The sequence below is a fragment of the Carcharhinus amblyrhynchos genome, chromosome 31, assembly GCF_965287045.1.
Source record: "Carcharhinus amblyrhynchos chromosome 31, sCarAmb.v2.hapA, whole genome shotgun sequence".
Classification (NCBI taxonomy): Eukaryota; Metazoa; Chordata; class Chondrichthyes; order Carcharhiniformes; family Carcharhinidae; genus Carcharhinus; species Carcharhinus amblyrhynchos.
The window spans coordinates 6,902,930-6,920,829 of NC_137354.1; the positions used below are offsets into that span (position 1 = coordinate 6,902,930).

Genomic DNA, 17,900 nt, shown 5'->3' on the forward strand with positions numbered 1-17,900 from the left:
ATAGTTTCAGAATGGTTTTGTGCCATGGTAAGATTCGAACCCAGGCCCCCAGAACGTTAGCTAAGAGTCGAGCAATAATACCACTAGGCCATTGCCTCCCTGAACACTGAATTGTTTGGGTAGTTTGAAATTCTCTGTTACACTTTGAACTCATTTAAATTATCTGAATCATTTTGGTATTAATCGGTCACTTAGATTATTTTGTAAGCGTACATTATTGAACCGTTGCTAAGGGGCAAATACTACAAATTTTACCCATTTTAGTTTTATCAACAGTTGCCAAGATTCATAACTCAAGTCCAACAGTCCTTGGCAAGCTGGTTATGTCACGATCCATTCATGTTTGTACTAATGTACTAGTTTAGGACAGTTTGAAGGGATTTAGAATTACATTGACATTGGCAAGATTCCAGTGGTTCCTGAATAATGAGGGGGCTACAGTGATCTGTCGGATGAATAATTAAACAGATGAGCCTTTGGGAAGCTGAGAATCAAGGCCCATTAATCTGCTACGAAGTCTGCATCTGGGTTAAAGCACTGTGTGTTTAACCCTTTGTGGGCCACAGTTGCATGTCTCTACTGAGTCTAACTGGTTGTTCGTCTGTAGCACTGATAGCTGTCATGAGTTCAAGGTTCTTGACTTTGAAACTGAGATCCTGAAATATTAACAGATGTGGAATAGTTTGCTCTTGTTGTAGAAGCATTAGCATAGTTACTTTAAATGAACGAACTCCGATGTTGAAGTTGGAATTGGACATGAATATATTAAATGTTCATTCGCTGATGTTCAAAGAATTGCACTTCAAGGCAAGCCCAAGATGAATGGCTGAGTTTCAACCAGTTGCAGCAACTAAGTCAATAATAACATTGTCATCAGCATCCTCCCATCTAGAATCGTAGAAACACTACAATGCAGAAGGAGGCCATTTGGTCCATCGAGCCTGCACCTTCAACAATCCCACCCAGGCCCTATATATCTCGGTAACCCCACATCTTTACTTGACTAATCCCCTTGATATTTAGGGGCAATTTAGCATGGCCAATCCCCCTAACCTGCGCATCTTTGCAGTGAGGGATGCAACTGGAGTAGATACGGCAAGAACTTGCAAACTCCACACAATCACCCATAGTTGGGATTGAACCCGGGTCCCTGGTGCTGTGAGGCAGCAGTACTAACCACTCTGCCACCCCTAGATGACAGTCAAGCAGCAAACAAATACACTTCAGCTTCGGTGCCTTCATCTGGCACAGCTCTGCTGGTGGCTCATCTTCTGCATTATCTGTTTAATGTTTTACATACCTTGGTGAGGTCCACACTTAACCTTGCTTCAGTCCATTGAGTCTGCACCAACTGTCGGACAGAGCATCCCACCCCGGCCCTTTCCCCTAACCCCATGTATTTACCCCGCTAATATCCCAGAAATACTTTACTGAAGTTTTTGTTTACAAGAAGATGATGATGATGATGAATGAAGTACTTCAGCCTATTTGATCTTACTGTTATGACCCTGTCATCTTTCAGTTTAAAGTTTATTTATTAGTCACAAGTAGGCTTACGCTGCAATGAAGTTACTGTGAAAATTCTCTAATCGCTTCACTCTGGTGCCTGTTTGGGTACACGGAGGGAGAATTTAGCATGGTCAATGCACCTAACCAGCACGTCTTCAGACTGTGGGAGGAAACTGGAGCACCCAGAGGAAACCCAAGCAGACACAGGGAGAATGTGCAGTCTGTGCACAGACAGTAACCCAAGCCGGGAATTGAACCTGAGTCGCTAGCGCTGTGAGGCAGAATTGCTAACCACTATGCCACCGTACTGCTAAAGCGAAATGAGAAAATCCTGGAAATGTGTTTCATCGATACTGGAAATGGGAATAAAACACATTCACACCCAGTGTGAAAACCATTCATTTTTCTAAAGGAAGAGATATCAGGCTATTGCCCTCTAGGTTTCAGCCAGATAGAGGTAGAATCATAGAATCTCTCCTGTGTAGAAGGAGGATGCACTGACCACAATCTCACCCAGGCCCTGTCCCCATAACCCCATGCATTTATCCTAGCTAGTCCCCCTGATGCTTGGGTCAATTTAGCATGGCTAATCCACTTAACCCGCACATTTTTGGATTGTGAGAGGAAACCGGAGCACATGGAAGAAACCCACGCAGACAAGGTGCAGACTTTGCACAGATAATCACTCAAGCTGGGAATCCAACCCAGGTCCCTAGCACTGTGAGGCAGCAGTGCTACCCACTCTGCCACCATGCCACTCCTTGGACCACACAGCAGAAAGACAAAGAGACTGGGGAGGGAAGCTGATCAGTATTGCTTCAATAGTTCTCAATAAAAAGATCAAAAGGAGGGCAAGTGGCTCAAGATCCATAGCGCACAATCTTACGATCTAACCCTGCCCAACTTTCGGCGAGGCGAGGTAGTAAGATCGGGTGGGAGGTGAGTATTGAGAAATACCCCCCTCCATCTCTTACTGCCAGGATCACATTCTGGCACCTTTTATGTACACAGGGTCATAAGATTGCATTTTGAAACTTGCCCTAGAGACAGGTCTGAAATTCTCCCATTTGTCGCTCACTCAGCACCTAGAATGTTTCTCATTAAATCGTGCTGACGTTGTTAACCATTGTGAATTCTTGAGGTCATCGTATTGGATGATAATCATCACATTTCTTTCTCTCCTAGTGTCTCTACCAGCTTCTAATGTGGGCAGATGCTCAACAGGAAGATTATCCCACCAACGCCAGTGCCATTGTGAGTGTTCTGTTTCCCCTGACCTTCCGGGTTGTTGCTGGAGAAGAACACAACTATTCTACAATTTGCAGGGAAAGGGGAGTTACAATTGCGTGTCCTGCCACATTATCCCAAAGCCAATCTCTTTTGACACCACAAATCTATTCTCTTTCCCTTAGCTCCAGGGATTTGACTATCTGCCTGGTTAGATAGTTTTCAGTTCACTACCATGGTGAGGAAATGAACTCGAGTGTTGTGCTAGCAAGACCGCTTCAGTATCAAGAGTAGCTTATTGCTATTTTCTGTGTCATTATCCTGATAAATACAGCTGAGGAAAGACCATTTGGCCCCCTCCATCTTTCCTTCCACTAATTTCCTGGATGGCATCATGTCTAACTACTTAAATCACTAAATACTAACTGTTTGGGTAGCACGGTGGCACAGTGGTTAGCACTGCTGCCTCAGGGACCCGGGTTCAATTCCTGACTTGGGTCACTGTCTGTGTGGAGTTTGCACATTCTCCCGTGTCTGTGTGGGTTACCTCTGGGTGCTCCGGTTTCCTCCACAGTTTGAAAGATGGGCTGGTTAGGTGTATTGACCATGCTAAATTCTCCCTCAGTGTACCTGAACAGGTTCCGGAGTGTGGCGACTAGGGGATTTTCACAGTAACTCCGTTGCAGTGTTAATGTAAACCTACTTGTGGCATTAATAAATAAACTTTAATTTACTCCAGAGCTGTGCCGCCAAACCCCATCCCATCTACTCTTATATGTTAGCATTACTGCCTCACAGTGCCAGGGACCCAGGTTCAGTTCTGACCTCGGGTCACTGTCTGTGTGGAGTTTGCACCGGGGTCCCTGGCGCTGTGAGGCAGCAGTGCTAACCACTGTGTCACCATGCTGACCCCTAGAGTTACGGGAATAGGCCTTGGTCAAGATACTCTGTCGGAGGGTTGGTGCGGACTTGATGAGCCAAAATGACTTTCGTCTCTACTGTAGTGCTTCTATGATTCTAAGAACCCCAAGTGATTTCCTACAACCTCTTTCTCTTTTTCCCCACTGTATAAAATGGTGATTTACGTCCTTTGTAGAAGTTGGCAGCCTTGTTTCAAAGCAAGGCAGTCGGAATGGTTGAGTGGGGAAAGGGGAACGATCTCTTTGAACTGGTAATGGTATCTAATTGCAAACTTGAGCATTAATGATTGAAAATGGTGCAGGAACAAAGACTTTGGATGCTTTTTCCAGTAATTTACCAGATACAGCTGTTCTAAACCCTCTCTTCGGTAAATGGTGGTGGCTTATAATCTATTATTCATCATCTAAATGAACAAAAACAAAACCTTTTAGTTGTCTTGGAGGAAGGTATCAGTAAGTTTTGTATCCACCCTTATTTTTTTTCTTTGTTTCTAAATGTTTCTGGTTCTTTCACAAAACATAAACCTCCGAATTTATCTTTGTGACGTTCGTCTATGTATTTGCACATCTTTGCAATATTAATGAGGCCTCAACTTGTCTCAAACAAACTCCAGTTCAGTGCTGAGAGAGGGGATGGTTTATAGAAAATGTTAAATACAGGGAACTTCCGCAGTAACTTCGAGGAATTCTCCGGCCGTGCTGGTCCAAAAGCCAGAAGTTCCCGCCCGACCGTCAATAGCATTTCACATTTTCCGCAATCTGTCCGCTAAAATTCCAGAGGTGGGCGGGATGGGAGAATTCTGGCTTTTTCCCAGCATGCTGGCTTATGTTCCCTGTTGTGACTAACATCCCCATCCCCACCTCCCCCACCATCTTGTAACTTGTTGTTGGTCTACAATGTTTTTGCCCTAACAAATAGGGTGGCCAACTGTAATTAAATATATTCCTGGTGGTTCCATCATCGCCCCCTCCCTCTGCTCTTCAGCCATTCTTTGGCCAATACATCCATCCTAGTAATGCACTGCCCTCGTTCGCCAATCGGAAAGCCAAAAGACTCGATAGCTAATTGGTTGATGGTTGATGCTTGATTGTCAGCCAAGCAACTGTCTCTCTCGTCCCATTTTCAATATTTTTTACATTTTGCAATGCGAAATAATCAAAGAAAATTACAACAAAAACCTCTCTATTGTTAACATTCTGATGATTTTTTTTTTTCCCCAGGGTTGCACCCAGCAGTGTCCGAGAGATTGACCGTAACTTCCTGAGGACTCCAGGCCAATCCTGTAGGGTTGGCAACCCTATACAGTCACTGTGCATTTAAATAATTCAAAAAAGCTTTGGGCTATTTTAGCAGTATGATAAATGGTTCCATCGATGTGAGTCTTAAAATCATCTGTTCAAGAATCTCTGACACTTGTCACTATTTATGAAATATTTCCCTGAAACAAGATACAGGAGCCATCTATCACCTTTCTGTCTCCATTTCCGGCAATAGACTATCTACCAATGTCCATTACATTCCCATTCACCACCAATCTCCTCCGCCTGGCTGAACTCGTTCTGTCTCTCAACAACTTCTTCTTTAACTCACCTCAGTTTCTCCAAATCAAAGGAGTAGCAATGAGTACCAGCTGCCTCAGCAAAGCAGCCAGCATAATTAAAGACCCCACGTACCTTGAACATTCTCTCTTCCATCTTCTTCCATCAGGAAAAAGATACAAAAGTCTGAGGTCACGTACCAACTGACTCAAGAACAGCTTCTTCCCAGCTGCTGTCAGACTTTTGAATGGATTTACCTTGCCTTAAGTTGATCTTTTTCTACACCCTAGCTATGACATGTAACACTACATTCTGTACTCTCTCCAGGAATCGAACCTGCGTCCCTGGAGCTGTGAGGCAGCAGTGCTAACCACTGTGTCATCATGCCATTCAGTGATAACCACCAATGATTAAACCGACCAAAATTATTTGATTTTAGATGCTCATCAGCATGTTGCAAATATCAATCTTTTCTCAGCTTAAAAATAATACTTAGTCCATATTTGTCTTTTTATGGGGTATGTGGAACATTTTTTGTTCCAGGTCCACTCCAAAATTCCTTTACCGGTACATCAGTGACTATTTCAGTGCCGCTTCATGCTCTCATCCAGAGCTTGAAAAATTCATCAACTTCGCTCCCAGTTTCCATCCCTCCATCACCTTCACCTGGTCCATCTCAGACACTTCCCTGCCCTTACTTGACCTTTGTGTCTCCATTTTCGGCAATATACTATCTGTCAATGTCCATTATGTTACTTTGACAAAGGGTCGTCTGGACTTGAAACATCAGCTCTTTTTTCTCTTCTTACGGATGCTGCCAGACCTGCTGAGATTTTTCAGCATTTTTTCTTTTGGTTACAGGAGCCACCTGCAGGTTATATTGTTACTCTAGGCTGTTCATGTTTAAACGTGGACTTAACAAATATAGACTATATTATTTTTAAACGGAGAAAAGATTGATATTGGCAACATGCTGAAGAACATCCAAAATCAAATAATTTTGGTCAGTTTAATCATTGGTGGCTATCACTGGATGGCATGATGACACAGTGGTTAGCACTGCTGCCTCACAGCTCCAGGGACGCGGGTTCAGTTCCTGGCTTGGGTCACTGTCTGTGTGGAGTCTGCACATTCTTCCCATGTCTGCGTGGGTTTCCTCCAGGTGCTCCTGTTTCCTCCCACAGTCTGAAAGACGTGCAGGTTAGGTACATTGGCCATGCTAAATTTTCCCTTAGTGTACCCGAACAAGATCTGGAGTGTGGCGTCTAGGGGTTTTCACAGTAACTTCATTGCAGTGTTAATGTAAGCCCACTTGCGACACTACTAAATAAACTGAAATAAGGTACAGGAGATGCCTGCACGTTATACTGTGAGCTGTTGATATTTAAATGTGGCCTTAACAAATATGGACTAATATGGTGAAGAAGGCATTCAGCATGCTTGTTTCATTGATTAGATTTGATTTGTTGGTGACGAAGATGAGTGATAAAGCAATTGCGTGGAGGGTGTGGAAAGTCTGCAGAGGGATCTGGATAGGCTGAGCGAGTGGGCGAGGACCTGGCAAATGGAGTATAATGTTAGCAAGTGTGAGGTTATCCATTTTGGCGGAAATAATAGGAGGGATTACTATTTAAAGGGCGAAAAGCTGCAGCATGCTACAGTGCAGAGGGACCTGGGGGTCCTTGTGCATGAGTCGCAAAAACCCAGTCTGCAGGTGCAGCAGGTGATCAAGAAGGCAAATGGAATGCTAGCCTTTATAGCGAGGGGGTTAGAATATAAAAGTAGGGACGTCTTGCTGCAACTGTACAGGGGACTGGTGAGGCCGCAGCTGGAGTACTGTGTGCAGTCTTGGTTGCCGCACTTGCGCAAGGATATTTTGGCTTTGGAGGGAGTGCAGCGGAGGTTCACTTGGCTGATACCAGAGATAAGGGGGTTAGACTATGAAGAGAGACTAAATAGACTGGGTCTGTACTCGTTGGAGTTTAGAAGGCTGAGGGGGGATCTTATAGAGAGAGACGTATAAGATAATGAAAGGGATGGATAGGGTAGAGGTAGAGAGATTTTTTTCCTGCTTAGAAAGGATAGCAGGACTAGAGGGCATAGCCTCAAGATAAGGGGGGCGCAGTTTAGATCGGAGTTGAGGAGGAGCCTCTTCACTCAAAGGGTGGTGAATCTCTGGAATTCTCTGCCCGTTGAAGTGGTGGAGGCTACCTTGCTAAATATATTTAAGTCACGGGTAGATAGGTTTCTGATAGACAGGGGAATTAAGGGTTATGGGAAGAAAGCGGGAAAGTGGAACTGATCCACTTCCGATTGTCTTATTGAATGGTGGAGCAGGCTCGTAGGGCTAGATGGCCTACTCCTGCTCCTATTTCTTATGTTCTTACATTTTATTATTGTCACATATATTAACATAACAGTGAAAAGTATTGTTTCTTGTGTACGATATAGACAAAACATACTGTTCATAAAGAAGGAAAGGAGAGAATACAGGATGTAGTGTTACAGGTCATAGCTAGGATGTACAGAAAGATCAACTTAATGCAAGGTAAGTCCATCCAAAAGTCTGACAGCAGCAGGGAAGAAGCTGTTCTTGAGTCGGTTGTTATGTGGCCTCAAACTTTTGTATCTTTTTCCTGATGGAAGAAGGTGGAAGAGAGAATGTCCGGGATGTGCTGGGTCCTTAATTATGCAGGAAGTGTAGATAGAGTTAACGGATGGGAGGCTGGTTTGCATGATGGATTGGCTACATTCATGACCTTTTACAGTTCTTTGCAGTCTTGGGCAGAGCAGGAGCTTTACCAAGCTGTGATATAACCAGAAAGAACACTTTCTGTGGTGCATCTGGAAAAGTTGATGAGAGTCACAGCTGACATGCCAAATTTTCTTAGTCTTCTGAGAAAGTAAGGTCGGAACATTGAATACAGGAATTAGGATGTCTTTTTGAAGTTGTACAAGACATTGGTAAGGCCACCCTATTATAGAAAGGATATTATTAAACTAAAAAGAGTGCAGAAAAGATTTACTAGGATGCTACCGGGACTTGATAGTTTAAGTTATAAGGAGAGGCTGGATAGACTGGGACTTTTTTCTCTGGAGCGTATAAAGACTGATCTTTAGAGGCCTATAAAATAATGAGGGGCATAGTTCAGCTAGATAGTCAATATATTTTCCAAAGCATAGGTTTAAAGTGAGAGGGGAGAGATATAAAAGGGCCCAGAGGGGCAGTTTTTTCACAGAGGGTGGTGAGTGTCTGGAACAAGCTGCCAGAGATAGTAATGGAGGCAGGTATAATTTTATCTTTTAAAAAGTGTTTAGACAGTTACATGGGTAAGCTGGGTATAAAAGGATATGGGCCAAATCTGGGCAGTTGGAACTAGCTTAATGGTTAAAAAAAGGGCAGCATGGACAAGTTGAGCCAAAGGGGTTGTTTCCATGTTGTAAACCTTTATGACTCTATTACTAAACATTTTTAAACTGATCGATATTTTCCAGCGTGCTGATGGGCATTCTAAATAAAATAATTTTAGTTGGTTTTATCACTGGCAGCTAAACAGAACTGAATGATAATACCGGGAGATTGATGGTTCTAGTATTCTATCACACAATTATTGGAAATTTGACAATGTCAACCTAAAAAGCATGTAAAAAAAAAGTTGAGAAGGTTCACAATCTCTGTTCATGGTTAAGTGGACGGGCCGTTAAAGTTGCTTTGTCTGCTGCTGTGATTGAGATATTAATCTGTTGAAGCACCTCTGTTAAAATATCGGAGATGGGAATTGCTACAATCACTTTAAGCACTTGCACGGTAATATTCAGATTGAGTAAATCCAAGGTCACTGAGTTTTGCTCTGTGTTAATGACCGTCCCACCCTCTGATCAAAGGTAAATAGACCAATTTAAAAAGGCAGGCAGAGCATTGTCCAGCTGCTCAATAAAGGAATAGGCGAGATTAAAGGGGGAATGGAAGTCTGCAGGGAGTTCTTTCTGTTCAGAGCAATCCTCCATAGTAATTTGAAAAGCCTTGATCAATAGTATTGACTTAAAAAAAAATCAAATTTGTCACCACCCCCTCCCCACAGAGGTCTGCTTGTTGCCAGGTCATGCCATGGCAGCACTGATAAGAAACTGAGGCCTTACTGTTCACACGAGCGAAGTACTGCAGCTATTGGAGATTAGAAATTTCGTTAAAGTTTATTTATTAGTGGGGAAGTGATGGCCTTCTGGTATTATTGCTAGGCTATAATCTAGAAACTCAGCTAATGTTCTGGGGACCCAAGTTCGAATCCCGCCACGGCAGATGGTGGAATTTGAATTCAATAAAAAAAAATCTGGAATTAAGAAGCTACCGATGACCATGAAACCATTGTTGGAAAAATCCATCTGGTTCATTAATGTCTTTTAGGGAAGGAAATCTGTCCTTACCTGGTCTGGCCTACATGTGGCTCCAGAGCCATAGCAATGTGGTTGACTCTCAATTTCTTCGGGCACCTAGGGATGGGCAATAAATGCCGGCCAGCCAGCGATGTCCATGTCCCTTGACTGAATTTAAAAAAACATTGTAATGAAATTGCTGTGAAATTCCCCTGGTCGCCTGTTCGGGTACACTGAGGGAGAATTTAGCGTAGCCAATGCACCTAACCAGCACGTCTTTCAGACTGTGGGAGGAAACCGGAGCACCCGGAGGAAACCCCACGCAGAAATGGGGAGAACATGCAGACTCCGCACAGACAGTGCCCCACGCCAGAAATCAAACCAGGGTCCCTGGCGCTGTGAGGCAACAGTGCTAATCACTGTGCCACTATGCTGCCCACAACACAAAATGTTGGGAATATTCACTAGCTCAAGCAGCATTTGTAGTCAGGGACCTTTCTTTGGAAATCGGAAAAGTTGAGGAAAAATCAGGCATTACTGAACCAGTGAATCAATCCAATGCAGCTTAGATGCATTAGCTAAATTGCTCCTTAGTGTTCCAATATGTGTAGATTGGGGGGGATTAGTGGGTTAAATGCATGAAGTTATGGGGATAAGACAGGAAGATGGCCTGGGTAAGATGCTCTATCAGACAGTTGGTGCAAATTTGATGGGCAGAATGGCTTCCTTCTGCACTGCAGGAATTCTACGATTCCATGAATCTATTATTCCGTTCAGTTCACTCCACGTGAAACAGCTGGTCGAAGGCACTGAATGTGAAAGGCTATAGACTCCAGCAATGTTCTGGCAATACTTGCACTCCAGAACTAGCTACGACCCGAGCTACGTTGGTCTAGTATGGCAACACTTGCATCTATCCAGCAATGTGGAAAATTGCCCAGCTATGCCCTATCCATAAAAAGCAGGACAAATCCAACCTGCCCAATTACTGCCCCATCAGTTTATTCTCGACCATCAATAAAGTGATGGAAGGGGTCATTGACAGTGCTACCAACTCACACTTTCTTAGCAATTGCCCGTTCACTGATGCTCAGTTTAGGTTCTACCAGGGTCACTCGATCACTGACCTTGTAAGAGCCTGGTATGAACAAAAGAGCTGAACTCACAGGTGAGCTGAGGTGAGGTAAGATTGACCTTGAAATCAAGGCAACATTTGACTAAGTGTGGCATCAAGGAGTGCACCAAAAGAGGAGGCAGTGGCAAGAGGAAGGTGGAGGAAGCCCTCTGATGTTTGGAATCGTACTTGGCACGAAGGGAGATGGCGTGGTAGTTGGAGGCCAATTGTCTCAGTTTCAGTGGGGAAGTGGAGAGCGAATATGAGGGCAAGGATGGGGGAAGGTCTTAGAGGGTGGAGTCTGTGATGGCAGGAGTGGGGTCCTGGGGAGAGAGCGCTGGGTAATGATGATAGGAGCGAACAGTCAGAATCAGAGGGGGGAGTGGGATACAGAAGGGTGGCAGGTTCAGGGGAAATCTGGTGAGTGAAGGTCTCATTGGGTGGGTAACAGGGGGAATCAAAACAGGTGGCTGTTAGATAATGAGACATGAAATTGAGGCCCCAAATTTTCCTTTGAAGTGGATGTAAATGATCCCATGGCACTATTTCAAAGCAGAGCAGTGGAGTTCTCCAATACTTAGCCCCAACCACCATCTTCAAAGCAGATTCTGTGGCCGATATCACCTTGCTAATTGTGGCCACCTTGTTTCCTATGCAACAACGCTGACTACACTTCAAAAGTACGTCAGAGGTTGTGGAGCACTTTGTGACATCCTGGAGGAGTAAAAGGTGCTGCAGAAATTGTGGCATGGTGGTGCAGTGGTTAGCACTGCTGCCTCACAGCGCTGGGGATCCAGGTTCGATTCCGGCCTCGGTTGACTGTGCAGAGGCTGCACATTCTCTCCATGCCTGCATGGGTTTCCTCCGGGTTCTCTGGTTTCCACCCATAGTCTGAAAAATCATAGAAGCCATTCGGCCCATCGAGTCTGCCCACAATCCCCTCCTGGTCCTATTCCTGTATCCCCACATATTTACCCTGCTAACCCCCCCAACACAAGGGTCAATTTAGCATGGTCAGTCAACCTAACCCGCACATCTTTGGAGCGTGGGAGGAAACCGGAGCTCCCAGAGAAAATCCACGCAGACACGCGGAGAATGTGCAAACTCCACACAGACAGTGACTCAAGGCTGGAAATGAACCCAGTTCCTGACACTGTGAGGTAGCAGTGCGAAGCACTGTAGTGTAGGTTAGTTGGATTGGCCACACTAAATTGCCCCTTAGAGTACCAAGATGTGTCGATAAGACGGATTAGCCATAGGAAATATGGGGGGTTACGGGAATAGAGTAAGGGAGATGACCCGGGTGGGATGCCTGTCAGGGAGGTAGGTGCAGACTCAATGGGCTGAGTGGCCTCTTCTGCACTCTGGGATTGTGTGACATACAAGTATTTGTTTTCCTATAAATCATAAAATTGCTGGGATTACAGAGTTTGTCCACAAAAGATAGGTGAACATTTTGAGTACAGATTATTTTGCCAGAATCACTGTGACAGCTCCAATGAACTATCCGCAACCCATCCTCTGCTGCTTTTTCAGTATTTGCTGAGTTTATTTCCCCTTTTATCCAGATGCCAAATCCCTGTTGGACAAAGTGTTTAGAATATGATCCCCACCACAGCAGCCTGATGTATTGATGTCTCCCAGTTAATAAAATCTGATGTTGTAAAACACAGAATCCCTCCAGCCTAAAGACTTTACAAGGTCTTATTAAAAATTTAACAGATGCATAGGCAAAACACAACCTCAAACGGTTGTCCTTTGCAAGCTAGTTTTCCTGTCTGTATTTATAAACATTTGGAATGAAGTAGACACTGAGATTGAACATCTCATTTCGGGTCAGTTGAACTTTGGAAGCGTTGAATTTCTCTCTGCCTTGTTCTTGTCTGGGACTGCTCTCATATCATCTTCAAATCAATGCACAGGTCCCTCTCTCTTTTAACCCAAGTATCTATTGACCTACGCACACACAAAAAAGAAACTCAGTCTGTCCCGATCGTATAATGTATCTGCTGGGAAATCAATACAGACAATTTTTAAATAGAAGGGACAAAGAAAAACGACTCGCAGCCGAATGAAACCTCATCTTAACTGGAAGGAAATGGTGACAGATGGCCGGGAAGCTCTGAAGGTGGGAGCTCCTGAACTTGGTGAATCAGAATGCAGTTCTTTGCTCTGTCTTACCAAAGGAAAGATGTGTTGGCCTTGGAGGGGATACAGAGGAGGTTCACAGAAATGACCCCAGAAATGAAGGAGTCATATTGATAGCGGTTGAGGAGTCTGGGTTTTTACACAAAAGAGTTTGGAAGGAAGAGGGAGGATCTAATTGAAACTTACAGGATACCAAGAGGCCCAGATAGAGAGGATGTGGAGAAACAAGATCTCAAGGGCACAACCTCAGAGTGAAGGGGTGCTCCTTTGAAACTGAGATGAGGAGGAATTTCTTTAGCCAAAGGGTGGTGAATCTGTGGAACTCCTTGCCATGATGTGGGTATGCCGGCGTTGGACTGGCGTAAAACTCCTTGCCCACAGAGGGCCATGGAGGCCAGGTCATTGAGTGATTTTAGAAAGGTAGGTTCTTGATTAATAAAGGGGATCGAGAGTTACGGGGAGAAGGCAGGAGAATGAAGATGAGAAATATATCAGCAATGATTGAATGATGGAGCAGACTCAATGAGCTGATAGTCTTATGGTTAGAAGGTTATGGGCTCAAACCCCACTCCGGAACTTGAGAATGTGATCCAGTTAATACGTCAGTGTCATAATGAAGGACTGCTGCATCATCAGATGTGCAGTCCTTCAGTTGAAATATTAATCCAAGCGCCAGTCTTCCCATTCCTTCTGTGTTGGTAGATGTTAAAGATCCATTGGCACTATCTGAAGAAGAGCGGTGAGGTTTTGATGTATGGTCAATGTTCCCCTCTTAAACCCCATCACCAAAACAACTCATCTCTGTATCTTGCTGTGCACTGGGTTTACCTGCATCACAGCATTGAAGAACACAGCATGTCAAATTCTCCAGGGCACTCAGGCAATACTTAAAATCCCTACACCGCAGGAGGAAGCCTTTTGGCTTATCAGTTCTGCACTGACTCTTCGACAGAGCATCTTACCCAGGCTCGATTTGATTTATTATTGTCACATGTAGTAACATACAGTGAAAAGTATTGTTTCTTGCACACCATACAGACAAAGCATACTGTTCATTGAGAAGGAAAGGAGAATGCAGAATGTAGGATTACAGACATAGCTAGGGTGTAGAGAAAGATCAACTTATGTGAGGTAGGCCCATTCAAAAGTCTGACAGCAGCAGGGAAGAAGCTGTTTTTGAGTCGGTTGGCACATGACCTCAGACTTTTGTATCTTTTTCCCGATGGAAGAAGTTGGAAGAGAGAATGGGGTGCGTGGGGTCCTTAATTACGCTGGCTGCTTTGCCGAGGTAGCTGGAAGTGTAAACAGAGTCAATGGATGGGAGGCTGGTTTGCATGATGGACTGGGCTTCGTTCTTGATCCACAACCCCATATATTTACCCCACTAATTACCCTAGCCTTCTTGGGACAGTAAGGGACAATTTAGCATGGTCAATCTACCTAACCTCTCAACTGCCCTTAGTCAACGAGGGGTGGGCAATAAATGCTGACCAGCCAGAGACATGATGTGGAGATGCTGGCGTTGGACTGGGGTAAACACAATAAGAAGTCTCACAACACCAGGTTAAAATCCAACAGGTTTATTTGGTAGCAAATGTTGTGAGACTTCTTACAGCCAGAGACGCCCATGTCCCACGAATGAATTTTTAAAAAAAGTTAGTGACTTGTGTTCATCGGTAGCTTTGATATCTTTCTGTGCACAAAATGGCTGCTATTCTCACCAACACCAACAACAGTCAAAAACTATTCATTGAAATGAAACAATTTGCAATGTGGCTGCGGGAAGTGATGAGATGCTACCCAACTCTGTCTTCAAGCTCGAGAGTTGTTGTTCTTCCTGGGCTTCACCACTGGGTGGCAATATAATAAAATTTGTGCGTGGAAATTTGAGTGTCTAACTCTGACCAGAGGCAGGAATCGACAGACTTGGGACAAAATAGGGTAATTGAGCAGATTTGATTTTCCTTTGAAAAAGCCTGTATAGGATTTCAGATGCTGCTACATTAAACCAAATTTCATTGATTAAAAGCATGATAATACTGCAGCGTACACAGAGCTATATGAGGTTTGGAATGTGTTAAGGACTGCATTAAAACATCATCCCACATCAGCATGTTAATTCCAGCACTGAGCAAGAAATCAGGCTTTTAGTGTTCTTTCTTCCTCACCATTTTTCTCCCTCTTTCTTTCTCTCTCTCTCTCTCTATTTTTCCCTCTTCCTTTCTCTCTCTTTCGCTCTTTCTCCCTCTCTCTTTCTCTATTTTTCTCCCTCTTTTTTCTCTCTATTTTTCTCCCACTTTCTCTCTCTCTCTGCTTTTCTCTGCCTCTCTCTTTCCCTCTCTATTTTTCTCCCTCTTTCACTTTCTCTCTCTATTTTTCCCCTTTCTTTCTCTCTCTCTATTTTTCTCCCTTTATTCTTCTTTTCTCTCTTTCTCTCTCTATTTTCCTCCCACCCGTTCTCTTTCTCTCTCTCCCTCTCTATTTTTCTCCCTCCCTCTTTTGCTTTATCACTCTATTTTTTTCCCCTCTCCTCTCTCTCTGTTTTTCTTTGATTTCCCTTTTGAAGGCAGCAGTTTATTTGCTACCTGTTAACATAGAACATAGAACATTACAGCGCAGAACAGGCCCTTCGGCCCACGATGTTGCGCCGACCTGTTAAAAAACAATGACCCACTAACCTAAACCAATCCCTTTTTGTCCATAAACCTATCCACGGATCTCTTAAACGCCCCCAAACTAGGCGCATTTACAACCGCAGCAGGCAGGGCATTCCAATCCCTCACCACCCTCTGGGTAAAGAACCTACCCCTGACATCCGTCCTATAACTACACCCCCTTAATTTAAAGCCATGCCCCCTCGTGCTAGCTTTCTCCATCCGAGGAAAAAGGCTATCACTGTCCACCCTATCTAAACCTCTAATCATCTTATATGTTTCAATAAGATCCCCTCTTAGCCGCCTTCTTTCCAGCGAAAACAACCCCAAATCCCTCAGTCTCTCCTCATAGGACCTCCCCTCCATACCAGGCAACATCCTGGTAAACCTCCTCTGCACCCTCTCCAAAGCCTCCACATCCTTCCTGTAATGTGGGGACCAGAACTGCACACAGTACTCCAAGTGCGGCCGCACCAGAGTTGTGTACAGTTGCAACATGATGCTGCGACTCCTAAATTCAATCCCCCTACCAATAAACGCCAAGACACCGTATGCCTTCTTAACAACCCTATCTACTTGATTCCCAACTTTCAGGGATCTATGTACACATACACCTAGATCCCTCTGTTCATCCACACTATTCAAAGTCCTCCCGTTAGCCCTATACTCAACACATCTGTTATTCCTACCAAAGTGAATTACCTCACACTTCTCCGCATTAAACTCCATCCGCCACCTCTCGGCCCAGCTCTGCAACCTGTCCAAGTCTTCCTGCAAACTATGACACCCTTCCTCACAATCTACCACACCTCCGACTTTGGTGTCATCAGCAAATTTACTAATCCACCCAACTATACCCTCATCCAGATCATTAATAAAAATTACAAACAGCAGTGGCCCCAAAACAGATCCCTGAGGCACACCACTCGTAACCGAACTCCATGGCGAATATTTACCATCAACCACCACCCTCTGTCTCCTATCTGCTAGCTATCTGTTGTCCTTCAACAGCGTCCTGTGATCCACATTGTCTCAGTCACTTGGAGCAACTTTTCTGATTGGAACTTTTAATTTGCTTTGTTCAAATTCTAAGAACCTGGGCCCTCTTTTCTGGACTCCGTGACCAGGGGGAATCACAATTCACCTTTGCCCTCTCCACCCACACTGCTGTTTTAAGCACTTCACACAAATTGCCCCTTGACCTCTTCATCTCCGAGGAATATAACCAAAAATCAGAATATTGCAAAACATTTTACCTGTTGTTCATCATTGATAATACCCTTCACCCGGGTGCAAAGCATGTTGGATATTGTTAAATTTGCATGAGCATCTGGTTGCAGGTGTTTGCTATTGTTACAAGCTGTGCAGAAAAGTCTTCCATCTGCATTATTTGTTCTTTTATTCCTGCGTTGGTGTGGTTCTTGAGTGTATTCAAATCCCAAGCCAGGACATCGTTCTGGCTAAGAGTGCAGGACTAAAAGATTTAAAGTTTATTTATTAGTGTCACAACTTGGCTTACATTATGCAATGAAGTTACTGTTAAAATCTCCTCGTCGCCACACTCTGGCGCCTGTTGGGATATGCTGAGGGAGAATTTAACATGGTCAACGCACCTAACCAGCACGTCTCTCGGACTGTGGGAGGAAACTGGAGCACCCAGAGGAAACCCATGCAGACACGTGGAGAATGTGCAAACTCCACACAGTAAGAAGCCTCACAACACCAGGTTAAAGTCCAACAGGTTTATTTGATAGTAAATACCACCAGTTTTTGGAACATGTTGTTCCTTCGTCAGGTGAGTGGAGACTCTCACCCCTTCGTCAGGTGACTCTCCACTCACCTGACAAAGGACTGGCGTGTTCTGAAAGCTTGTGGCATTTACTATCAAATAAACCTGTTGGACTTTAACCTGGCGTTGTGAGGCTTCTTACTGTGTTTATCCCAGGCCAATGCCATCAAACTCCACACAGACAGTGACCTGAGGCCGGAATTGAACCCGGATCCCTGGTGCTGTGAGGCAGCAGTGTTAACCATTGTGCCGTGGTGCCACCCCATCGTCTATCATGTATTAGATATAAATTGGTTTGAAATATGGAAAGATGCTATCCAAATACAATCTTTATCCTTTCTCTTCCAGAACCTCTTTATCTCTCTCTCTCTGTCTATAAGAACCTGGATCTTTTAAAAAAAATCCCAGAAACAGCCTGTTTTGAAATGTTGGAGAAAAAAGAAATGCGGTTCTTCTTTAGTCAGAAGCTTACGATACAAAGCAGAGCTGTTGACTGGAATTGATTAAGGCCTTGTTTAAAAATTACAGCCATAATTCAGCAGTCATTAATCTTATGACTATTTAAAGAGGGAAAAAAAACTTATTTCATTATTTTACTTTGAAAGTGAGATTGACAGAACAGATAT

The 17,900-nt window shown here is 44.1% G+C and overlaps 1 protein-coding gene across 1 annotated transcript in view; it reads left to right on the forward strand.

Moving 5' to 3' along the window:
- The window catches only part of LOC145360392 (heparan-alpha-glucosaminide N-acetyltransferase), a 228,371-nt gene that overhangs the window by 23,499 nt on the left and 186,972 nt on the right, over positions 1 to 17,900 (forward strand). Inside the window, exon 4 of the mRNA XM_080215588.1 lies at positions 2,695 to 2,831. Within this exon, the coding sequence (XP_080071714.1) occupies positions 2,695 to 2,831 (137 nt within the window). The remainder of the gene's footprint in view (positions 1 to 2,694; positions 2,832 to 17,900) is intronic.